The sequence below is a fragment of the Pogona vitticeps genome, chromosome 4 (assembly GCF_051106095.1).
Source record: "Pogona vitticeps strain Pit_001003342236 chromosome 4, PviZW2.1, whole genome shotgun sequence".
In the NCBI taxonomy this organism is placed as follows: domain Eukaryota; kingdom Metazoa; phylum Chordata; class Lepidosauria; order Squamata; family Agamidae; genus Pogona; species Pogona vitticeps.
Window position 1 is genome coordinate 3,268,288 of NC_135786.1, and position 25,209 is coordinate 3,293,496.

Genomic DNA, 25,209 nt, shown 5'->3' on the forward strand with positions numbered 1-25,209 from the left:
AGGCTGGGAGTTCACTTCCTGCACATCCATCCTGCCCAGGACCGAGCGAAAGAGCACCAGGGCTGCTTTGCTCCACCGGGAAAGGGGCCGTTTCCTGCCCAAAGATCCTCTTTCCCGCCGCGGTGGTCCGGAGCTTGTTCTGCCGGAACTCACAAAAAGCCCACCCTGCTTCGGGGTCAAAGGAGGTGATGGTGGTTCGCAGAGACGGCTTCTCCCACACAAGAGAGAGGAGCTCAACCCCTCCCTTATAGACCTTGCTGTTGGCGCAAGGTCCAGCAGCAAGGATGTGGCCATCAGGTGCCTCTCCTGGGACCAAGAGGGATGGGGACAGGATCTTTTTTGGGGGTGGGGAGAGGTGGGATTCTCCGGCTGCCATGACAAGCACAGAAGGGAGAGATGCCAGAAATGGCAAAGCCAAGGCAGCAGGGGCCGAGCAAAGCGGGCCACCCCATCCAAAGAAGAAAACAGCTTCAGGGTTTCAGCCAGGCAGTCCAGTGGGAGCAATCAGAAAGCAAGCCAAATGTGGCCCCATCACAAGACAACACAAGCGGTTGCACAAGGAGACCGGGAAAAACTCCTGGGGTGGCTTTTCCCACTTCAAGCATGGTTGATGTGTTTTTTTAAAAAAACAACAACAAAGAAAGTTCTGTTCAGGGTCCAATTCTGTTGCCGGCCTCATTTCCAAAATAGAGAAGGCATTTTGCAAAGCGGGGAGAGGTTCTCATCCTAATCAAGAGGTTAAAATCCCGACAGCACAGTTTTTTGGCAGCTCCTTTCCTCAACTGGAAGAAAGCAAACGCCCACACAGAGCAGTGGGGAGGGGGAGAGAGAGGAGGGGGGTCCTGCTGCAGGGTCCTCCAGAGGCAGAGCTCAAGACGTCATTCCCCTGGAGCAAAAAGCCAAGGTAGCAAATGGGGGTTAGAGAACAGAGTCAAGGTGAAGCCTGGGAGGATTCGGTCGACCGTGGTGTGGTGGGAAAGGTCCAGACTGAAAGCCGCAAGCCTCTTGAGCGCAGCATGGGTGAGGTGTGCCATGGGCGTGCGATAGCAAGGAGCATCTGCGGAAGCAGGCTTTGAGGATGGGGCTGAGTCCCGCGGGGGAAGAACACAACAGTTGGGATATCCAGGGAGTAGCAGAGACCAGAAGAGGAGAAGGCTCACGTCGGCCAGTGGGGGACAGGATCCCCGACTGGGAAAATTGCACAGGGAAAAGAGGACAAGCTTCGTAAGGCACACCGATGGCGCCTGCCCCCCAGAGTTTGCAAGCCAGGCATCGGCCCAGCTTCCTGGGAGGCAGAAACAGCCGGCCAGTCCCGAGAGGGTGTGTGTGTTGTGTTTGTGTGTCTCTTGGAGGCACAGTTTCCAGGATTGCACGGGGTGCTCCAAACAAAATGCAGTTCAAGCTTCCCTTTGGGGATGGTTTTTTTCCCCCTCCGCCCTTCCATTGGCACATCGCTCGATGCTGACAGGAACGTCCGGACGCCTCCCCTCGATCAGACCCCCAGCGCGGTCAAGGAGCCCGAACTGGTGATCTTCTTGAAGCGGTTCGCCGCGCAAACGCCAATGAAGTTTTTCTGTTCGAGGTTTCAAAATGGAAAGAGAAACAAAGAGCAATAAAAAAGAGAGAGTTATTATCGCCACTTCAAAACCATGCACGATAAACAAGGGTCACACCAAGGTTTTTGCTTTCAGAAAATTCGTCACTGCGCTTCAGCAGGCCCTCCGTAAGGCGGAGAAGAAAGATCGGCCCGTCAGGCACAGTTGGCCTTTGAAAGTTCTTTGGCAGAATTTGATCAGCTTCTGTAATCCACAGAGATGGAAACCGAGCAAAGACTCGACCCTCTGTTGGATTCTGAAACTGCCCTCAAGGTTGTGTACACGTAACTAAATCTTATTTTTCCAGGCACCCAGGCTAAAGATGCCTGTTCTCTTTTAGAAAGCTGAGGTTCACTGCAAGTCCCAAGCAACGCACACCACTAACTGTGTTTGTCCAGTCCTGCCACAGACAGAGGGGGACGAACACACCCCTGGGTCCTGGGTTTGCTTCCAGAACCATCTGCATGACAGCTGCATGGTGACAGAACTCCTTGCCTGCATGGGCCCATGTGTGTGTGAAGCTTCCCCCCCCCCACCTGATATGATGGCCAGACCACCTTGGACCCACCAGATCTTGCCTGAGTTTAGAAGCTAAGCGGAATCAGGAGATATTAGTTGGTTTCTCCTTGGGTGGGAGACACCCCCCCCCTCGGGAGATGCCCAAGGACTTCGCGGTAGGGCAAGGCAAAGGTTCTCAAGCTGCAACCTGGGAGAGCCACGTCAGTGGCTGCCAGGCCAAGCTGATCCACTCAAGTGAGCGAGCCAAGCCGCACAGAAAGCACCCGTCTCTTGGTATCTCACTTCTGCCCAGTCCTCCTGCCCTCCCCACTCCTGGAACCAGGTCGTGCTGTCTGTTACCTTCCAGCGCCTCCGCATCACATATTTCCGGAGCAGGACTTGGGATTTCAGCCGCCGGTTCACATGCTTTGCCTTGTCTGCCAAGTTGTTCAGCCATGGGTGCTGGAGGCACTGTGCGGCATTCATACGTCCACTGTGGGATTGGCATGAAAAAAGAGAAGGGGGGGGAGAGAAGAGGGAGGTTGTAATGGAACTGCTGCATAAAACATGTACGTCCCGTTCCCCACAATCTTCCCCAATCTCTCTCAACAGAATCCTGCAAAATCCTGAATTCTGCCATGCGTGTGATTTTTAAGAAACCTGTTGTTTTGTAGATTTTACCTAGTTATTGCTTTCTATGCAGGGGGGAGCTAACTAAACTCACAGGCCTCTATGGAAAACTTGGAACTTTTAACTTTTTGAGGAATTGATTACTTTGTTGTTGTTGTTGTTGTTGTTGTTGTTGCTGCTGCTGCTGCTACTACTACTACTGGTTGTTGTGGGTTTTTCAGGCTCTTTGGCTGTGTTCTGAAGGTTGTTCTTCCTAACGTTTCGCCAGTCTCTGTGGACGGCATCTTCAGAGGACAGCATTCTGTGCTCTGGTGTAGTTGGCTTGGGAGTGCAGTATTTATGGCTGTGAGATAGGCTTTTGTCCTTTTCAGGAGATGGGTGATTAGTGTGTCTTGTTGTGGGTGTATTGTTGTGATAAGGAGAAGAGATTATCTGTCATTGTGGTTGATGGGTGTCATTAGCTGGTCTTTTGTGTGTCGTGATTCCCCTGTCCTTGTGGCTGAGTAGAGAGTTCGTTGACCTTTTGCACGCTGTATTTTTGAGAGCTGGGAGCCAAGTTTTGTTGAGCTTCACACTTTCCTCTTTTTTGTTGAAGTTCTGCTGGTGCTTGTGGATTCCGATGGCTTCCCTGTGCAGTCTGACATAATGGTTAGATCCTGGCCGTGAAAGCCTTCTTGAATACTACTAGTACTACTACTACCACCACCACCACCACCTGTGGGGTTTCCATGGGTGAGCAAGGACTCGAACACAGGTCTCTTGAGTCCCAGTCCATTTATTCTATCCAGTACACCACACTAGGGACTTAAAGCACATGGAGGGGGCTGTTTTACTTTCTAGCCGGCCGCAAAGTGAAGGTTTATCCGTTCCTCAGCTGGGGCCCAGACCTTTTCTCCTTGATAATCAAGTTGGAGACAAAGTCCTTCGCTTCGTCAGAGATTCCTTCAAAGGCCTCCTCGTCGAAATACCAGTTGGCAGCCAAGACGTTGTTCAGGGTTTCCGTATCGTTGTCCCCCAAGAAAGGGGAGAGTCCGCTCAGCCTGGGAAGAAGGGTGGGAAAAGAAGGCAAGGCCGTGAAAATCAAGAGTTCAACCACCCAGGAACACGATTAACACCTCGTTCATAAGCCGGATTTTTGGCAGTAAAAACGTAGGGACTTTCCCTGACGTAAGCATACATTCCCAGTAGAATTTGGGCCCATATCTAATGCTTGGCACGTTGCTAGATAATCTCAAATATTCACCCCGTAGTACAGCTCAGCCTTGGGTCTCTCAGCCAAAAAAACCCCCACAGGCTCCACAACAGAAAAGACCCTCTTAAAAAATAACAAGGGATGGGGAGGAGATGCTGGCTGTAGGATTCTTGGACTCGTGGCCCAAAACAAGCCGAATTTTAGAGCCCGGCTTGTTTCCACTCAGCTCTTGCCTTACAGAACCACATCATGCGAGCATTGGGAAGGGCGCCACGTCCAGGTCCCTCTCTAGACGCAGCGGAAGGCATCATGCGAATGAGCATCCCATCATCTCTGCTTCAGCAAGGTTCTGGGGGTCATGGGTAGGGAGAGGGGGTCCAAGGGAAAACAGCCCCCCCCCTCTGGCATTCAATCCTAGCCCCCATAAGTTAAGCCCCCACAGGCAGAAAAGGTGGACTCTCTGCACTGCCATGGCCACATCTCAAATAAAGCCAAATAAATAAACAAACCTCGCCCACGCCCCCCCCTCTCTCTCACTCACAGCATGTAGGTGATGACCCCCATGCTCCACATGTCCGTGGTGTAGGAGACCTGCTCGTAGCTGACCACCTCCGGCGACAGGAACTCCGGCGTCCCAAAATTCACTTTCAGCTTCTCTCTGGGGTTGAACCTGAGAGGGAAGGAATAGAGAGCCATGGGCACCCTCTCGATGCCCGCAGGTGCCCGTGCACGTTGGACAACCGAGGCAGGAAATAAATACCCCGTTTCCCCGAAAAGAAGACCTAACCTGAAAATAAACCCTAGTAGGATTTTTCAGGAGGCTCATCATAGAAGCCGTACCCCAAAAATAAGCCCCAGTGAAGTGAAAACCTGCCCTCCACCCTTGTGCAGCCACCAGAAGAAGAGGACAGGACTGTCTTTGAATCAATGTAGGCAGTTGTACATGAAAAAAAACCATCTCCTGAAAATAAGCCCTAATGTGTTTTTTGGAGCAAACATTAATAGAGGATCCTGTCTTATTTTCAGGGAAACATGGTAGAAGGTGACAATATACCCAGGATGTTTCTGTAGGTAGCGACTTATTGATCTGTAGGTGGTTACTCTCAAAATGGTCCATCTTGGACCTCGTTTCTCTCTTTTACTAGAGAAAGTGAGAGAGCCACATATATGGGGTTTCCGCAGCAGCGATCAACTCTGAACACCGCTCTAGGGGCTTCTGTCACTAAGTTTAGGATTCTTTCCTCCCCCTCTAACTCTGTGAATGAAATTCTTGAAACCCTAAAGCCGACATCTTTTGTTTATATGCAATTATCTGTTTCTGGAGTAGTTACTTCTCTTCAGTAGCTCTAAACGGCTGTCCTCTGCCCTTATAAACACCAAACGATCTTGGCCACATACACCCAGCGGGCAGTAAAACGGGCATCCGCTTGGCACGGTTTTTCGGAGGAACTTTGACCTCTTGGAGCTTCACCACCAGAGCCCCAAAGGAAACCGTGCTGATGTGGTCCCCAGCCTTGGGCCTCCAGATGTTTTTAGACTACAACTCCCAGAAGCCTTCACCACCACTTCTGCTGGCTAGGATTTCTGGGAATTGAAGTCCAACAACATCTGGAGGCCCAAGGTTGGGGACCACAGGGCAAGACCACAGGAATTCATTACCTTCTGGCGAGTCCAAAATCAATGATCTTCACCATGTGGCCGGTGGCGGTGACACACAGGATGTTCTCGGGCTGCAGGGCAGGAGAAAACGGTCAGTGCCTTAGGAAAGACATCCTTGCAAAGGGTCCCCTAGGACAGGTGATCAGGAAGGTGGTGCTGATGATGGTTTGGTGATGAAGGGGGCAAAAGGGGCAGGGGGCAGCAGTAAACCTAACATGAGCCTCCACTCTTGCTAGGGCGCTGATGTGGCTAGAGCGCTGGACCGGAGGTTGGGAGAGCCATAACTAAGTCCAGAACTAAACCATAGAGATCCCAAGATGGCCAGGGGCCAGTCGTTCTCTCTCTCTCTCTCTCTCTCTCTCTCTCTCATCATAGCCCTACCTAACAAGAAGGTTATGTTGAAGAGACCGGTGGGGAGGAGAAACGCCACCTATGCCACCTGGCCTGACTGGCCTGTAGTTCCCAGGTTCCTCTTTTTAAAAAACATTATTATTTTTGAAGATAGGGACAACATTAGCCCTCCCTTCAGTCCTCTGGCAGCTTCCCTGTTTTCCATGAATATCCAGCCTGCCTGCTGTGCTTTTTTTTTAACTCTGCATCTTTTGCTGATTTTAAATTTTTCCTTAATTTTAATAGCTATTACAGTGAGGCTGGTTTGCATGATTGTGTCATGTTGTTCTTGTTGATGATGATGATGCATTTGGCTAAATGTGATTTCAGCTGCTTTTATTCTTTTTGGAGTGTGCGAACGGCCTTGAGTGCTACCTTTTGCTGGAAAGGCAGGGAATAAAGAAATCAATTCATAAATTGTTCATCAGGAAAGGAAGTGGCCCGGGGGGGGGGGGGGGATTCTCCCAAGGCTGTTGGGTACATGGCATGTCTGTACCCTTATATCTGAATTATTTTCCAGGGAGCTCAAAGGGGTTTTCCAGCTCCCACCGGTTTATGGGAACGACCACCTGGTGCAGTGCGCTGAAGTGACCCAGAGCCATTGGTTCATGGCCACCCTGTGAGTTTTGTGACCCCCCCCCCAGGACTGGGCTGGGGTCCAGAATCATTGTGAATGGGAAAAAACATGGATGCGAAAGCCGTCTCTTGGGGTCTGAACTGCAGTGGCGGGAGGTGGCGTCGGAAGGGGGGCAGACTTTTCCCCCTCTCCCTGTCCTGGAAGTCAGGATCACTCAGTGAAACGGGGTGGCCAGCATTGAAAGACCCTGCCGTCTCTCTGAGCGCCTCTCCCCCAAAACGCCCATCCCACCTCCGGGATCTCATAAACTGGGATGCCGAGGGTGGTGGTGACCCCAAGAGAGGGAGGCTCAGGAATCTGCCGCCCTGAAGCCAGGCCTTTTTTTGCTGTGCCTGCAGGACTCTGGAACTCCCTCCCACCTGAGTTCTGATGAACCCAGTGGGAGACAAGTTAAAACCTGGCTTTTCTCACGAGCCTTTTATGGCCTAACCCCGGAGGAATCTCACTTGAATGGCCAGCGTTTTTCTTCGTGCTTATAAACTTAGCCTGGTTTTCCCGCCTAACCCTCCCATGCTCAAGATTTATCACTATTTTACAGCTATTATTCTTTAACGCTTGCTTTATGTTTAGACCTTATGTTTCCTGTTGTTCGGGTGAATTCTCTGCTGGGTCTGTTGCTCAATTTGTGTCATTGTGTTATCTTTGCCTGCCCAGAGGAGTGGCTCTGCCACAAGTTGGGCAGTAATAAAAAAATAAAGTAATAATAGTAGTAATAAATTCACAGTAACAAGTAATAATAAAATATTAATTATTGTAATTATTATTAATAAAATATTGGTTGGTTGGTTGGTTGGTTGGTTGAGTGATTGATTGATTGACTGACTGACTGATTGGTTGATTGATTGATTGAGTGAGTGAGTGAGTGAGTGAGTGCTTGCTTGCTTGCTTGCTTGCTTGGTTGATTGATTGATTGATTGATTGATTGATTGATTGATTGACTGACTGAATGACTGACTGACTGACTGACTGACTGACTGATTGGTTGATCGATTGATTAGGTAAGTAATGATGGAGAAGGAGTCTTTGGCCTTTCCACTTTGGAGGCAGGGAGAGGGTTCCCACAGCTAGCACCTTCCCAAGCCATGTCCCCCCCCCCGACCTCCTCTCCCATTGCCCTCTCTCGGCAAGGCTGCCCTGACCTCTGCAGAGGACGGCGGCTCCGTACCTTAAGGTCGAGATGCAGAACCCGCATTTGGTGCATAAAAAGGATGCCGTCGCAGATCTGCCGCACAAACACCATGCAGTCCACCTCCGTTAGCTGGTAATCCTCGTCAATGATCCTCTCAAACAGTTCCCCACCTGGAACACTGGGCGCAGGAAAAGGGGTGTGTGGGAGGGAGGGGATTTCATGTGACCCCTGGGCATCACTGCCTTTGAGGTTGAGCAAGCTGAAAACCCAAGCTTGAGAGAGTCCTTTTTTGGACTGCAATTCCCAGAATACTCTGAGAGAAGTAATTTTTTTTAAAGGAACTTTTCAAAGCTCTTATTAAAACTCCCTTTTATTCAAACTCATCTGTGCAACTCGTGCTGTTCAACCAAGGGACCAAGGTTTATATTCAAGAGCTCTCCAAAAAGCCTCAGATCCACACACACCCCTGCAGCATCACCCAAAGGGTTGAAAAGGCTGGCCTGTCTCCGCACTGCTGAGGACTAGAAGCATGGCCTTTCCAAACCAGGACACAGATGAGATTCCCCCCCTCCCCAATTCTGCCAGGCACTGAGGCTTGAGCTGGGGACACCACCACCACCCCGTGCAACACCTGCGCCAGCCCCAGGGACTTACAATTCCATGAACAGCATCAGCTCTCTTGGGGTCTCGATGGCGTCATATAACTGGATGAGGTTCCTGTGGTTGAGCTGATTCATCACGTCGATTTCCACCTCGGCCATTGCCTGCAAGAGAAAGGCTGGCAAGGTCACAGAGTGGAACCTGGCAAAGGGTTAGGTGGGAGCAAGGTACAAGAAAACCAGGTTCGGAAAATGGGCAGGTGAGCCGAGGCAGCTGTGAGACCAGAGGAACCGAGGAGAATGCCCAAATTGCTTAAGCAAACAGTGGGGGGGGGAATCTTCCTTTCAGCCTTAAGTGGCTATGCTGGCTTGGGGGGGGGGGTTGAAAGAGGGAATTCCCAAAAGTAACTCTTCTGCAAGCTCTGTAATATCCTGTTTAAAACATGAAGGCCCCCTGCAGCAGAAGGGAACATGCTTTCTTGCTTCAGCAGACAGAAAATGCTTTCTCTCTCTCTCTCTCTTAGGTCTTGAACAGGATTTTAAAGAGCTTGCAGGAATGGGAGGTGGGTTGTTGTTGGTACAGGCTGCAAAATGTTATGACTTATGGTGAACACTGCAAATCCATGGCCCCCAAAAGGTCCTATCGTTAATACCCCAGTTTCCTTTATTGAGTCAGTCCATCTCCTATTCAACTCTCCTCTTTTCCTACTGCCTCCAGATTCTCCCACCACTACTGTTTTTCTTCAAGTGAGTCGGATCTTCTCACAACGTGCCCAAAGTATGGCAGGCTCAGCTTTCTCGTTTTGGCTTCTAGTTGAGAATACTGGCCTCATGTGGTCTAGAACCCGTTTATTTATCTTTGGAGTTGTCCATGGTGCCCATGAATGTCTCCTCCAACACCACTCTTCAAGACTCCCAAAATGGGCAGCTTCTGGGTGGTGGCAGTCATGGAAGGGGGAGACGTGGATTGAGCCTCTTTCACATACAATGACAGCGGCTCTCAAACTCACTTGGCATCAGTACGGTGCAGAAGAAGCAACGGCAAATCATGTCTTGACATTTTATACCTTGAAAACCGTATGGCTTCAGGGGACCAATAATAGCAACAATGATGTGCCAAAGAGGTGATCTGCAATTCCCAAAACCTCCTGCCGGCACCACCTGACCATCATGAAAAAACAGCCTCTCTGGATGTGGTTCACATCTTGGAAAATTTCCCTCCCTGGAGATTAAACTGGGATTGGGACCTTACTCGACGTTCCACTCTTGCCTCTTGCGTCCTTGCGGAGCGTGGCAAAAGGCTGTGGGATTCTGGGAGTTGTATTCTGAACCCTAACTTTTCTCAACTTTGCTTAGGGCTCAGGAAGTGACGGGAGAGAGGCACAGGGCGCTAGACGTCCGGGTTAACTCGCTGATTCGAAGAGCATTCAGCAAACCCTTCGAACGACCTGGCCTAAGAACTGGCACAAAGCAAGACCTGGCAAAGGAGACACACCCACAGAACCACACAGATATGGTCCTGGGATCACCCACCCTCCTACGCATGGGATCCCCGCCACCTGAGAGCATACCGTGTCCTTTGGCCCCTGCTTCTTAATAATTTTCACGGCAAGCTGGAGGCCGGTCTCCTTCACGGTGCACGTGCGAACTTCCCCAAACTTCCCCCTGCAATGATAAAGAGAGGAAGGCAACGCCGCGCCTGAGGAGCATCTTCAGACTTCCATTGAAGACCCGGCGAGACATTCACTACTGCTGCCATCAGGCCTTTTGCCTCAACGCCGTCGGGACCCGCCTGATCCATTAGAACCGAGTTCTAAGGATTCCGGCTGTCTCGGTCCGTATCCGTCCGTTCCACTCCGACTCCCATAATCTCCACTGCCTGATTTTAGACCCCGGTGTGGGGCGAGAGATGCTTTTTGCCTCTTACCATTGAAGGGACTGTCAAGAATTCGATTTCAGAGTCGTTCTGGGGATGGGGCATTTCACAAGGAACAACACCAAAAGGAACAGCAGAAATTCAGCTTCAGCCTCTTACGGCCCTAGACGGTTTGGGACCTCAGAACACGGCAGGACACCTCCTTCCAAGAGGGACTTGCCCGTCAAGCAGGCTGGATGGTTGAGGGTGCCGACCCGGAAGGAGGGCCAGAAGGAGAGAAGAAGGAGCCAGGCTTTCTCGGCTTTGGAAAGAGCCACCATCGGAAATTCGCCCGGCCCTCTCTCTGGGACCTTTAAGAAATCTCTTAAACTTCCTTCTTTCAGCAGGCTTTCAAAAACAATCCAACTTGAATAGCTGCTGAGAGGAGGCGCTTTTCGATTGCTGCCTGCTTTAAAACGCAATGTCCACTTAATTTTAACTGCACTTTTAATTATGTTAGGTTACGATCACTCTTGTGCGCCGTCCAGAGTGATCATCAGTCACATGGGCAGTATAAAACTTGAACCAACCAACAAACGGATAGATGGATGGCTATACAACTTGGCCTTTTCAAATTTGGGGGGGGGGGGGTTTGAGAGATGAGGACAGACTCAGGACCTCCACCAACCCAAGTGATGGTATCAAGGAGCAGAGGGTTATGGCCATCTGGAGAATCGCCAGGGAGGTCTGGCATTGGACCCGGGACCCACCTTCCCCCTTCTTGGGACACACCGGTGACACAGACATATCAGGACTGCTGCTACCAAAGCCTGGTAAAAGTTCTTCTCTTGGACTACAGTTCCCAGAATCCCCTAGCCAACATATGCTGGGGGATTCTGGGCGTGGTACTTCAAAAGACGACCATTTCCGTACTCTGCATGTGACTACAGGTAATACAGGTGCTGCTCTTTCAACCTGCTTCTAGAAGAATACCCCCCCCCCAAAAAAAGCCACTTGATGTCCATGGCAGAAAGCCGTTGCCACTGGTGGGGATTTGGCCTCGGTCCCTTTCCTTACCCTCCCAGCATCTGCTTGGTGTTGATGCTGTAGACGTCTTTGAATTCTCCGGTTCTCAGTTTGACGATGCGATGGGGGAAAGGTGCAGGGGGCGGCGGAGTGTCGTCTGGAAGAAAGAGAGGATGAGCAGAACAGCCACAACAGGAGGGTGGGTTGGCCTCCGGCCTGGCCAGCTCCGTGGCCCACCCTGGAGAGCAGGTGGCCCACGAAAGCTGCAAGAGGACCGCTCTTAGGCTTCGTTCAGAGGGTGACACCTACTGGTCAAGCCTGGAAAGTGACCACTTAGAGGCAACCAGGTATCCTGCAGGCCAGGTCTTCAGTCCCAGGAGGGGGGGTCCTGAAGTGGCCACATGACCAGCATGACAGGACTCCTGCACCCTTGTCAGTGGTGTGGAAGATGGGCTTTCATCACAGAACTGCAGAACCGGAAGGGACCCTAGGCAACATCAAGGGGTCCAGCCCCTCTTGAGGAGGCATAAGGGGGGGGGGAATCGAACTCCCCAATTCTGGCTCCACAGCAAGAGACTTAAAGCACCAAACCATGGGTCACCTAAGGAACGGTCCTCTTCTGCGTGGCACAGGAGCCCTGCCTTCCTTGTCATGTGGCACCCTACGGCCAACCCCACAGGCACAACCCAACCAAGGATCAAATGTGGCAAGTTTAAGGGGAACACATATTTCCACCGATTCATCGGTTTCCCCTCTTGAGGCAGGTTTTCTCCAGAGATACAAACCCCACAGCAAAAGTAGATGAAGCCCATGTTTACTTCCCACCAAGCAACCCCCCCCCCAAAAAAAGCACATTAAAGGCAAGTTACACCATTAAGAAAAACCACATCCCGTGACAAGTAAATGCTTTTTGCCACTCAAGCGAGCACAACTTCTAAAAACATTCAAAGCAGATCACTATGTTTGGCCCCCACGTTGCAGTTGCATGGGGTGTAAATCCTTTTGAAAGCACTGGTCAAGTGCCTCTCAAGGAGGCATCCTGAAACTTTTGGCAAAGTTTCCCAATCCTTGCCGGATCGATAGCTGCAGGTGTGACCTAAATTCTGCATCCTTCTCCCTATAGCCAAATATATACTCCTGGGCCGGACCCAGCTAATTCAAGGGCTTGGCTAAGCTAAATCTGGGCTTTCTGTTGACCTATAGAAGTGGAAACACATGAAGAACAGGGAAGGGGATCAGGACCATGAGCGGAATCAGGAAGTCTCTTGGGAGGACGGGGTTCACAGCCCAGCCAATGTTTGGGAAAGTTAGCTTTTGAATACCGCTCCCATCATTCCAGCTAGCACAGAGACTGGGGGGGGGGGGGGAGGACATCCTAGGACGACACATGTGGAAAAGCAAGACTTGCTTTTCTGGGACTACAAGCTTCAGAATCCCCATGGTGACCGGGAGTTATGGGAGTTGTAGTCCAAAGGCAAAACAAAACGAAAACACCCACGCAGTGTTTCCAGACTACTCCCATCCCAGAACTCTTGTGCATGAAAGCATCCTCCTGAATCATCCTGTCCAGTAGCAGAAGCATAAATTTTGAATGCCAGACGCTCCGCGCGACCATTGTCGTAACCCTATCTTAAAGGATGGTCTAAAAAGGAAAGGCCACTGAGTTGATCTGTATCAAGAAAATGGCCAGCACGGATTTCATCAGGAGCAGGTCTTTTGTGAAGCTAATGGACCTGAATAAATCACTGAGGACAAAGCCACCCTAAAACATCCGGCATTACAACGAAGATTGCTGATATATTAGGTGAAACTATTTTAAAATGTTTTGCATTCCCCCCCACAAAGTATTGCACATTGATTTGATTTAGATTATTTTAAGGTGATTTTATTGATGGTTGTTATCAGGTGGCATTGCAACTAACCAATTAAATGAAATTAATGTCTATTAAAGTAATCTCTCTGAATCCTAAATAGCTCCTGCCCAACTCCATATTTGAAAAGCACAGCTCAGTAGCTAGTGATTCAATTTCTGAGTCCCAAACCTCACGTCTGTGCCCCTATTAAAAATAAGCTTTTTCTCCCAGAGATGAATTTCGTTGTATGGGTATACTGTATATATACTTACAATGACAATAAAATTATTATAATTATCATTATTATGAAGGAGGGGTGGGTGGGTTCCGAATCGCAAGGCTCCCCCCCTCCAATCCCTGCAAAGCAAAGCAATTGCTGGACTCGGCTTCAAGGATCCGCCGTAACAGTTAAAAATAAACTGAGTGAGTCAATGGGCTTAGGTTTTTGGGAAACAGGAGAGTCACTCTGTTTAAACTTCATTTAAACCGAAACTATGCCCTAACTGATTTGCAGGGAGGTGAAATCGACATTTATTCCCAATCCTGTCACCATGTCAGAATGAACGACAATGCAAGGGGAGCAGCCCCCGATGGCTGCAAGGTTTCAGCAGCTGCTCCTGCGGCCAGCTGGCTCTCCTCTCACCCTGAACGCCTCCTCGCTCTGCCGTTTATGTAACAGACCCTCAGTCCTTAGGGCTAAAAAAAGGCCCGCCAGGCCAGCCACTTAGCAGCAAATCCCACTCTATCCACTGACTTCCAGGGCTTACATGTCGTCAAATCACAGCCTCCTTCTTTCTACGCAAACTGTCCCCAGAAATATGTATTTGTTGCTGAAAAATAACTAAAAAACAGTCGGAGCAAAGGCAAGCTGTGTAACAGACCAACAAGTATGGAAACAATGGGATATCTCAATGCACCACCGTTTGCAGAGTGAAGGGACTGCAATTCTGGGGTTGAAATCCAGTGGTATGACACAACTAGAGTAGTCCCACTGAGTCCATGGAACTTGCAGAAGAGTTGAACTTGAAACCCTCATGGATTCAATGGGCTTACTGACTACTGGATGTCAGTCTGTGAATACTTTTTGTGGGAGTAAGCTTCGCGGAACATTGAAGGCAGTGCCTTGGTGCATGTGCAGAGCACAGACCTTTAAATGATTGGCCAGTATCCTACTCCGTATTCACATCCACAGATCTTCAACTGTGAAAGCTCCTGCAGCAATCTGCTAAGGTGCGGGTTAGGCGCCTCGTTGCCTCCAGCTGGCACCCCATCAGATCTCTGTGCCCCCTCCGGCTGTTGGAGCTTCGTGGACATTGCGCAAGACGTTGGCCAACCAGGGGAAGCAGAACAGAGAGAAGACTTTGCTTCTTTCGTTAGCTCAGGGTGCCAGGCTAGAAGATTTAAAACTAAGAGAGAATAAAGACTACTGGGCGGTATGTAAGGGTGTGTGTGTACCTTTTTTTTTTTACATCAAATTGGTAGTCCTCTCATGTTCTGCACTAGATAACATGAACGCATGCTCCTCATCGGCCCCAGGAAAAGAAAAGGTGAACTCCCTGAATCTACGGCTGGGATCTGCCTGAGAGTGAGAACACTCAAAAAGCAAAGATAGGAAGGAAGGAAGGAAGGAAGGAAGGAAGGAAGGAAGGAAGGAAGGAAGGAAGGAAGGAAGGAAGGAAGGAAGGAAGGAAGGAAGGAGCTAATGATGGATAGAAGGAAGGAAGGAAGGAGCTGATGGTGGATAGAAGGAGGGAAGGAAGGAAGGAAGGAGCTGATGATGGATAGAAGGAGGGAAGGAAGGAAAGAAGGAGCTGATGATGGATAGGAGGGAAGGAAGGAGCTGATGATGGATAGAAGGAAGGAGCTGATAATGGAGAGAAGGAGGGAAGGAAGGAAGGAGCTGATGATGGATAGAAGGAAGGAAGGAGCTGATGATGGATAGACAGAAGGAAGAAGAGAAAGGGAGACAGAGAAAGAGAGAGAAAGAAAGTAGGAAAGAGGGAAAAAAGGGTTTTGTGGAGGGGCTGAGTTCTGAAAAAATTCAGAGCTGGTTCTTTCAGTCTAAAATTGAAAGCAAAGAGGGAAAGGAGTAAACGAACGGATCAGATTTGTCTTTTTCCCCAAGACGTTGTTATTGTAATCGCCTAAATCAGAGTGCAACGACACAGTGGGGGGACATGTGAATGGATCCACTGGGAGGTTGCATGTGGGAAGTCAGGTTTCCCCCGAGGAATTTGCTTTCACTGACCAAACAGGGATCAGCAAAGAGAAAGGAGAAAGTTGGCAAGGTGTGCGGCTTGTTAAGGTAGATCTGCTGTGGCCGTTCAAATCTGCAAGAGGCTTGGCGACATCAGAACTGCCTTAACAAGCTGCAACTTGGAAAGAGCCACCTTAACAAGCTGATGATTAGCAATTTCCTCCTTCTGTCTTTGGTGACTCCTTGCTCTTTACCCCACCTTTGGTCTCCAGCTGCCCTAGAACACCAGCACTTGCATGAAGCTCTTTTTTTTTAATGGTTTGGAATACAGGGGGTGCTCCGTTGAGGGGAACAGATACTCCCTCAAGTGCCCCTTTGTTTTCTCTCTCCCTACTCTGAACAAGGAAGCTGGAAGAGCCAGGTTCTGGTTGCCCCTTCTGCAGAGCCTCAAGCCATCACGCCCTCTGAACCAATGGAAATGCATTCAATTCAAGAAAAAGGAGAAGCCCCAACAGTGGAGGAAAGAAGGGCAGAGGGGGAAAGGGGAACTCCAGGCTGATTTGCATCCACTTTTATGTCACATCGTTAAGCACGAATCAGACCCTATGAATCCCAGGGCATTTCCTGCATTATTGTCAATGACGTCGCCCCCTTAAATGGCAATTTAATATGCACTTCACTGTTAAAATTTTCTCCCCTCCAACTTAAACATAACTGATGACATGTTTGGTCTCTGACCCAGTGACTGATCTTTTTCTGCTACCTTTCCCATCTCTGCTTCCCTGGTTGAAATCTCTCCAGACGTGACCCACATGCCTGCAAACCACCGTCACGAGGTCAAGCACACCCACTGACCTTCTACACCCAGTTGGATGTTCATGCCGCTCAAACAAGGTGCCCACAGCGGGTTGCCATTACACCCCAAAGGGCAGGAGGGCATTACCTGGGCTCCCGGTCAGCCAGCTCCTCTTGTGGGAAGAAGGGAAGCTTCCTTACACAGAGAGGAAAAAACTCCACAGGGACTTTGGGACGTCTTACATCCCCCCCATATGTTCCTTCTAGCTCCATAGACCAAGTTGGCTGGTTCCCAACCATGTTGATTTATGTTTTCACAAGGTGTCAAGGTAAATTTACAGGCCTGAGCAGAATAAGGTGTGTTAATGAGCAGCCATAATGAACAGGTGTGTAGAAATGCTGAGTCATGTTGACTCCTGAGGGGTGACTCATGTATGATGCAATGTCTAACGTGATTGGACACAGATAGATGTGGCATTCTGCGTGGCAGTGGTCAGCAACCAAAAGTCTCCGTAGGCCAAAGGAAGAAGCTCAAAGCGGTGCAGCTGCATTTTGGGGTGCCACTCTGCCATAGGAGGGGACTGAACATGGACCTGCTCGTATAACCACTCAGCCAACGGCTCAGATGCCGCTTCCTTTGTTCAGGAAACGAAGCATCTCTGCACCCATCCGATCCGAGGGAGCTTGCCAGCCAGGGCAGGGGTGCGTAAGGGAGACAGTTGGGGGGGGCAGCAAGCATCCCCTCCTTGTCCTCTTGCACAGCAGAAGCAGCCACGGCAGTGGCAGAAACCACAGAACGACACCCAGCTCCGCGGACATTGCTGCAGAGCGGGGGCAACCAAGCAGGCCATTATCTCAAGCCCCTTCTGTCTGCTCCCCGTTTTGACCCAGCCGGTCGTTTGTTCGACCGTAGAGGGTGCCTGCCTGCAGCTCCCAGCATGGCTTCTTGCAGGCTGGGCTGGGAGTGGCTCATGGGAGGTGTGATTCAACACTCTCCGGATGGCCACACATTGCCCAGTCCTGCTCGGATGGCTGTGTGGGCTGCATTTTTGGTCCAAGAGGGAAATAGTTTAGGCAAGGAGGGTCAACGATGAAGGGATCAGAGGCAGCACCCGCCCCACAGGGGACTGCCGTCTCCGCCTCTGAACACCTCATGCTTTGGAGAAGAGCCAAATACATCACCTGCCCCAGGTGTCTAAAGCTCAGTAGGTTTTATAATAATAATTAAAAAAATAATCTTAGAACTGTAGAGCCGGAAGGGACCCCATGGATCATTGGGTCCATCTCTTATCACGGAGGCACCGTGTGGGAATCGAACCCCCAACCTTCGGCTTAGACACCTAAACCACTTGAGCTACCTCCCCGTTCTTGTTTTGTCATTCAGCATAAACAAGAGTTGGTTCTCCCGGGACAGGTCCCAGGTGGGGCCACCCAACAAACCAGTACCAACAGCATTCACAGCCTGTCTCTGCTAGAAGAAACAAGATCAATTCTTCCTGCAGCTACGGAGAGTTTTTCTGAAAGCAAAACTCAACAAGGCACGTGCATGTTCAAATCTGAATCCGGGACCGGGTGTTCTTCTGTCGGGGTAGGACAAGAAGGAGGAAAGTGCCGGAGCATGATGAGAAAATGCACATTTTACCCAGGAAAGCATCAGGGCCGGTCCCCAGTTTCATCCATTCAAGGATCTCAAGATGTAACAAGTCTGGGAGGGCCCCCGGGACAGAGCTGAAAAGACGACATTTCAAAACGAATTTGTTGCAAAACTTGAGAAAAGGCAGCTCAATATGAACAACATTTTCAGTCCGCGGTAAACCATTATATATTAGTAAAGGTAAAAATTCCCTTTGACATTTAGTACAGTCATCCCCGTCTCCAAGCCATAGAGCCAGCATTTTGTCCGTAGACAGTTTCCGTGGTCACGTGGTCAGCGAGACTAGACACGCAACACAGTTTTACCTTCCCACCGAGGTGGTCCCTATTTATCTACCTGCATTTTTACATGCTTTCAAACTGCTAGGTTGGCAGGAGCTGGGACAAGCGACGGGAGCTCACTCCGTCACATGGATTCGATCTTACGATCGCTGGTCTTCCAACCTTGCAGCACAAAGGCTTCTGCGGTTTAAATTGCAGTGCCACCACTGGATATTATCCAGTGCCATATTACTGGATATGTTTTCGTTCTTGAAAAAAAAAACCCTTCAAAGGTAAGAATTGAGCCCCAAACCTTAAACAAAACCCAACAAAAACAACACCTAGCATTATAGCTGCCCCAGCAAAGAAGAAACAAGCAAATGTTATAGTATTATATCATTATTATGTTTTTTTAAAAGGAAGACCACTAGGCCCTTCATACAACCCAACGTAATGCATGCGAAAGGAATGCATCCATTGGTCTGTCTACTAACTGCTGGGTAGCTCAGTGGTTTAGAGCCTCTAGCTGTGGAGCCAAAGGTTGGGAGTTCGATTCCCCCGTGGTGCCTCTCCTTCACAAGGGCTGGACTTGGATGATCCCCTTTTCCAGCTCTTGCACTTCAAATATTATTTCTGTAACGTAGCATAGAAATAGAAACACGTGACCCCCCCCTCCTCTTTACACAAAAGCCACCACAGCCCTGAGACCATTCAGGGTCTCAAGCACAACACCCACTTCTAAAAAATCCTAAAAGCTGAGAAGCTGAAAAAGGCGCACGGACCTCACGCTCCTTTTGCTCTCGTTCCCGGGGCCGTGGTGGCCTTACCCAAAATCAGAGGGTCCTCTTTGCCAAAGTTCGCCGTGAGGTAAGGGCTGGAGGGGGATTCTGGTACGGGAGGAGCCCCCTGGTCTGCTGGTGAGGCCGGGGCCTCCCCTTTTTCCGCAGGTGGCTGCTCCGCCGGTTGGGGCTTCTCTGCAGGGATCGTGACCCCGGCATCCGCGCCCGTGCTTTCTGGAGCCTCCTTCGGCGGCTCGGTCGAGGTCCGCTCTGCTTCCTTCTCAGCTGGGCTCGGCGGTTCTCCGGTGGGCTCCGGCGTCAGGCCAGAGTCTCCTCCTGCCACCGCGGGCATGAATTCTGCAGCTTGACTGGAGGTGGGAACGACATCTTTCTGGTTCTGCTTTTGGGGACCCTCCGACGTCTCCTCGGGAATATCTCCTAAGCTGAAACAGGGAGCCACAGGTGAGGTCTCTCCAAAATACACCCATTGTGGTGGAACCCATTCCTGGGGGGGGGGCACATTTTTACTAACCAAATTTTAAAAAATAAATTATTGACTGTTATTACACCAGCCAGCCACCCCCTAAAAAAAAGCAGAGAGCAACGGTTGGGGTTAGAATGGAAAGAGATGTTTCTTGGTGGATGTCAGGAAAAACCTGCATGCTACTCGTGGTGGGCCCAGGGTACCACACGTACTTCCATCCATTCAAATTGCCACAGCCGCAGAAGCAGGAATGGGGAGCATGAAGGCTGCCACTGAACCTAAGGGTTTTCCCCCTCCACATACAGGGCCACGCTAGACAAGTAGCTCAACCTTACAATTTCATTGCAAGAAGAGAGTCAGTTTCTCCCAGTCACTTAAAATCATAGCATGTGACAGTTCCTTATGCCTCAGCTGATGGGGAAAGGATTTTTTTTAACTAGTTATTTGCTTCCTGGATAGCTCAGTGGTTTAGGTCTTTCGCTGCAGAATCATAGGTTGGGAGTTCGATTTCCCCCACTGGACCTCCTGGGAGAAGAGCCCAGCCTGGGTGGCCTTGGGCCAGCTGCACAAAGTCCCAGGGCACCCCAGGAAGAAGGGAAGACGGGAAACCCCTGCTGAGTCTTCTCTACCTGGAAAAACTTGGAAAGGGTCACCATACTGTAGGTCCAAACTGACTTGACGATACATGATTATTATTTATTATTATTTGCTTCTAGGCTCCTTTTTTAAAACCTCATCGATCGATCGATCGATCGATCGATCGATCGGTCTGTCTGTCTGTCTGTCTGTCTGTCTGTCTGTCTGTCTGTCTACTGATCCATCCATCCATCCATCCATCCATCCATCCATCCATCCATCCATCCATCCATCATTAGCTCCATCCATCCATCCATCCATCCATCCATCCATCCATCCATCCATCCATCCATCCATCCATCCATCCATCCATCCATCCATCCATCCATCCATCCATCTATCTATCTATCTATCTATCTATCTATCTATCAACTGATCCGTCCGTCCGTCCGTCTATCTGTCTATCCATCCATCCATCCATCTGGGCCCATGTAGACGAGCCCAAAGGCATTATCTGTAACAAAGTTGAGTGATCTCTCTTTACTCCAGCACTATCCCTAAATGATTTCCCCCAAGTTAAAGAAAGGGTAGCTAAGATCCTGCTGGGATTTTACGGGCCCACCTGATAAATAACATACGTTGCTGCAGCTGACGTTGTGAGGGAGCGCTCCCTTTGGCGTGGCATCCCACCCAACTTTGGCAATGCCCTCCTTGAAGAGGTGCTTGCCTGGCACTACCACAAAAAATAAAGCAAAGTGCACCGCTTATATACCCATGTTCAGCTCATGGGAAGACATGCCTTTTCCTCTCAGCTCATTCCTTTCAGTTCTCCTCCAACCCTCCATTCAGTCATACACACGCACATATATTGGTGTGCCACGTGATGTTAACATGATGTGCATTTGATGAAGACCACGGAAACTGATGGCGCAACAAGCTTATTGTTCCTTAAGGTGGCACCACCCTTGGTGGAGTTACGGCAAGCCCACGCCAATGCAGACGAGCCAATACAGCACCGTCTCGCCTTTAACACCCTGGCAGGATGACTTTGGCATATACCCACCTTTTCTAACCCAGCTCCCTCCAGCAAGGTTGGGCTACAACTCCCGTAATCCTCCAGCCACCACAGCTGGCTGGAGGATCACGGGAGACCTCGTTCTGATCAGCGCCAGGGCGCCAGATGCGTTTCTCTTTGGGCCGACTTCCTGAAGGCATCGCGGCCCCACGAGGCTCCCATCCTTTGCAAGGATGACCCCCAAAGGCGCCTGGTGAAGAGGAGGGACCTTACCTGGGCACATTGGCCGGGCAGCTGAAGCTTTGCTGAAGGGGCAGGTGCTTCTGTTGGGCGCTTTCTGAGTGTGTTTGGTTTTCCGCCTCTCTCTTGGCATCCTCCCCCGGGCCCTGTCCCGCTCCGGCTTCGACAGGGCTCGGCTCACCGGCGTGGCCGTGGCTTTCCTCCGTTCCTTCGGCTCCACTTGGGGGGCTACTTCCTTCAGCGATCTGGGAGGACCCTTCAGGACTGGCTTTCAGTCCTTCCTTCAGCTCTGGTGGACCCACCGCCGCTTCTCCTCCTCCTCCTCCTCCTCCTCCTGTGTCGTGAGCACTGCAAGAATCGCCATCCTTTTCCATGGTTTCCTGTCTTCCGGGAGAGCTCTCTCTCTCTCTCTCTCTCTCTCTGAGACTTTGGTGTCCCGCAGAAACGTGCAGAGTTGGGGAGCCCCTACATGAGACACAAGGACAGTCACTGGGGGGCAGAAGCAGACCACAGGCTAAGCTTTGCCATGAGAAGGCTATTTCCCCCCCCATTTTTCCCTTCAGAGCAGCATTCCTTCAAAGCTCCTGTCCCTGAGCAATCATGTTTGCAAAGGGCATGTGCTGGTTGGGGAATTCTGGGGGCTGTAGTGCAAAAGGCAACACTTCCATGCTCTCAGAAAGACAGACAGATAGACAGACAGACAGGAAATAAATCATTTGCCCTGGGATTGGTGAGAGGGGGGAAGGGGAGCAGAGAAGCAGTAAATAGTACTGATGACACAGCTGAAAGTAGGCAGGAGGAGAAACCGTCCACTCCTCTTGCCTTCTTGATGAAAGGTTGTTTACGAACCTCCATCATTTGTGGAAATGCCTGCGTACCCTGCAGCTCCATTCTGTTTTCCTTGAACGATCTTTCATCGGGGGATTATCCAGTGGCCTCGGCGTCTCCCTCTCAAAAAGGTTCATGTTCCGCCTTCTGGCTCAGTCCGTGGGCTTCCCGACATCTCAGCTGGCTGCCTCCCCCCCCCACAAGCCGGCCAGAGGATCATCATGACATCCTTTGGACCTGGACTTTGCCAGGAGGGACAGAAACCCTGACCAGCAGGGCCAGCTGGAGGGAGGAATCACCTTCTCCCCGGCATGCGCGTCACCTGTGCCAAGAGAAGACGGCCCACCTCCTCTCTGGAAAGGCCAAAAACAGGCTTTGCTTGCCTCGGGCGAGAGAATGCAGTGACAGGTGAGCCTAGTAAATCAGGGTGGCAGGCGAGACGTGGCCCGCAGCCCAAAGGCAGCTCCCCGGGGTCTTTCCTCTGGCGTCCCTGGGTTGAACCTCTCCCATTTTCCCTCCGCTGCCACCGGCCACTCCCGACAGCTCAACAAAGATGGAGAGAGTGGGTTTTTTTGGCTGGAGGATTCTGGGAATTGTAGTCCAAGAAAAGGGGGGGGGCGTTTCCTAAGGTCAGGTCTGCTTACCCTTATAAATTATTTTAAAAATCACCACCACTTCCAAAGGTTATGTTACAGGGCACAGGGCGTACAGCTGACGGGCAGAGGGCTGCAGAGGAACATCCTCGGCGATGCTACAGCTGCCGTCCAGCATCTGCTGCCTTGAGGCCATTGCTTCTGCCTGCTTAACGGTAGGGCCAGTCTCGCTGGAAGACGTGCCCAGGGTGCCGAGGACTCTTCTGTCTAACCGTGCCAAGGGCTCAACGGCACCACAAATGCACCAGACCAGCATCACTCCAGGGCACCCCGTTCTGGATATTAGGAATCCTCCTTGCCCCAGGTTCGGTGACCAGATAGACACACCTGAGGCCAGGCCACGTTTTGGCAGGCTTGGCCAGAAGGCTCTCGAATGAGGATACTTAAATGGCCTGGCGGTGCGGCTCTCAGTGTGGAAAGCAAACATTCCCGCTGTCAGGTAGCAGCTGCAAGGGGAAAGAGGGCCGTTTTCTCAGGGAAGCTGCTCCAGCGGCATAGCCATCGCCGTCCCCGTCACGCTGCAGCCACGAGACACATGCACGCCGCTTGAGTTTGCCGAGAAGAAACCACTCGGCCATCCCAGCCCTTCGTCCAGCGGCTGACCAAGCCGGGTGCTTCTCAAGGGTCTATAGTGCTCATGACGGTTCCTTCTCTTTTCAGTTGCTTGTTGATCCGCTGTTGCTTGTTGATCCGCTGAAGATTCATTCCAAATGGTAACCAGACACTACCAGCCACCTATACCTGTCTCCACCCCCTATGGATCCATGTGCTACCTAACCCCCCCCCCTCTCCCACAGCTCATTCACTCAGCTCTTCTGGCTGACCCCTTCCTTGTGAGGCACGTGCGTACTTATGTTTTTGTTTAGGCGGAAAACCTCCGCAAGGTGCCAAATTATTGTGATGATGAAATACTAAACAGCAATCTTCGGAATGTTTTCAGCCACACCGTAAATCAAGTTGCAACCATTTGGGGTGCTAATCAGGTAAAATAATGATTTGCATGTCACAAAAACCTTGGCAAATTGAATTGCAAGTCACAACCACCTGAGTGAAATTAATTGCTGCCTTCTAAAAACCGCCGCCCTACAGGCTCATTGTGAAATCTTGGAAAAAAGATCAGGATGACTTAAAATTTAAAGAACCAAACTGATCACGCCTTGATAGGAAAATACACTTTCATATGCTTTTGTCTGTTCCCTTTTATACAAATGCAATACAGCAGAAAACAAAATACATCTACTTCATAGCTTGAAGCTGTACAGATTATCTATCTATCTATCTATCTATCTATCTATCTATCTATCTATCTATCTATCTATCTATCTATCTATCTATCTATCTATCTATCTATCTATCTATCTATCTATCTGTCTGTCTGTCTGTCTGTCTGTCTGTCTGTCTATGTCCATCCATCCGTCCGTCCGTCTTTTGCCACAGCCATGTATTTTCAAGCCACTATGCCGGGAGGCTTACGTCAGATTACATAAAATAAAAAAAATAAAAATTCTTGTCCTCAGTCAACTAAGACCTTATTATACAAAACCAGTCACTGGCTTAATTCCATTAGAGTTTGCTACCCTCTTTGTGATCTCCTGGAAACACACAATTACTATTTCAGAATATTTTGGGGACCTGAAAGAATCAAATCCAGCTTCCAAAGAGAAAAATGGGTGCCAATATTCTGATCGCGTCCACAGAGAGCCTGTGGGTATTGCAGGGTGTTTTCCCACTGACTCTGGCTTCTTTTCTTACACGGCATCTGATGCAAGTCATTGCCCGATGTTTTAAGCACCTTCATTTGGAATGTGTGCCCCCTCCCAACCCCCCCCCCCAACAACCTGGCTGCACTAGAATTCAAAGCTCTGGAGGAATTCATCAAGGTCATCTCTCCTTCTGCTTCCTTCATGCAGACTACAAGCTGAAAGCAGCTGTGTGGTGAGAAGCCACCACCAACCCCCAAGTGAAGGGCACCCGAAGGCTGAAAAGAGGACACCCCGCTTCTTGCCATCAGCCAAAGAGCAACCAAGATTTCCCCCGTCTTGTCTTGGGAAGCTCCCAGCCATTCCCACCAGCACAAAGAATCTTGACCCTTCCATCTGCTCCGAATGGGTGAAGGGGACCCCAACGGCCATGGGAAGCAGCCCCCCTCAAAAAAGAAGGGCCAAGGGTTTGGGGAAAGACCCCTAAGGCCCCCTCATGCCCCAGAAGCTCAACTGTGCATCGGGCGACCCCTGCACCCGTTCAGAAGGGACATGCGCCTAGACTTCCTCCCTGTATCGTCAGCTGCACGCCCACCTTGATGCACCTCAAACGCGTCTCCTCTCACCTCAGGACAAGATCCCACCTGCCGTTTGGCCTGCCTAACTTACCTGCGTGAGCAGTACTTACCTAAACTGGGGCAGCCCTTGCGGTGGGAGCCAAGGATGGGAAGGGAGATGCCTCCAGACAAATCCAGCAAGCGGGGGTTCGGGAGCGATGCTGCCGGCTCACGCACCTGGACCGCTTTCTCCCCACCACCACCACCAAAGGAAGCAGGGCCACCCTAATTTCTCCCCGGGCCAAGCCGCCCCAACGGCCGTTACTTACCGTCCCCACCGTCCCCGAGGGCCGCCAGCCGAGGATTAAAAGTAGGACGGCGCTGTCCCGCTTCTATACTCGGTGTAAC

The 25,209-nt window shown here is 50.5% G+C and overlaps 1 protein-coding gene across 1 annotated transcript; it reads right to left on the bottom strand.

Moving 5' to 3' along the window:
- Positions 1-914: 914 nt before the first annotated feature.
- Positions 915-25,209, bottom strand: MYLK2 (myosin light chain kinase 2). Its single transcript, XM_020807833.3, has 12 exons — positions 25,131-25,209; positions 21,097-21,528; positions 18,797-19,191; positions 11,262-11,367; positions 9,901-9,994; positions 8,385-8,494; positions 7,767-7,908; positions 5,575-5,645; positions 4,457-4,585; positions 3,611-3,763; positions 2,454-2,586; positions 915-1,573 (listed from the first exon to the last, which is right to left on the bottom strand). Exons 2-12 carry the CDS (start codon positions 21,435-21,437, stop codon positions 1,493-1,495), a joined length of 1,755 nt encoding a protein of 584 aa, XP_020663492.3. The 5' UTR covers positions 21,438-21,528; positions 25,131-25,209; the 3' UTR covers positions 915-1,492.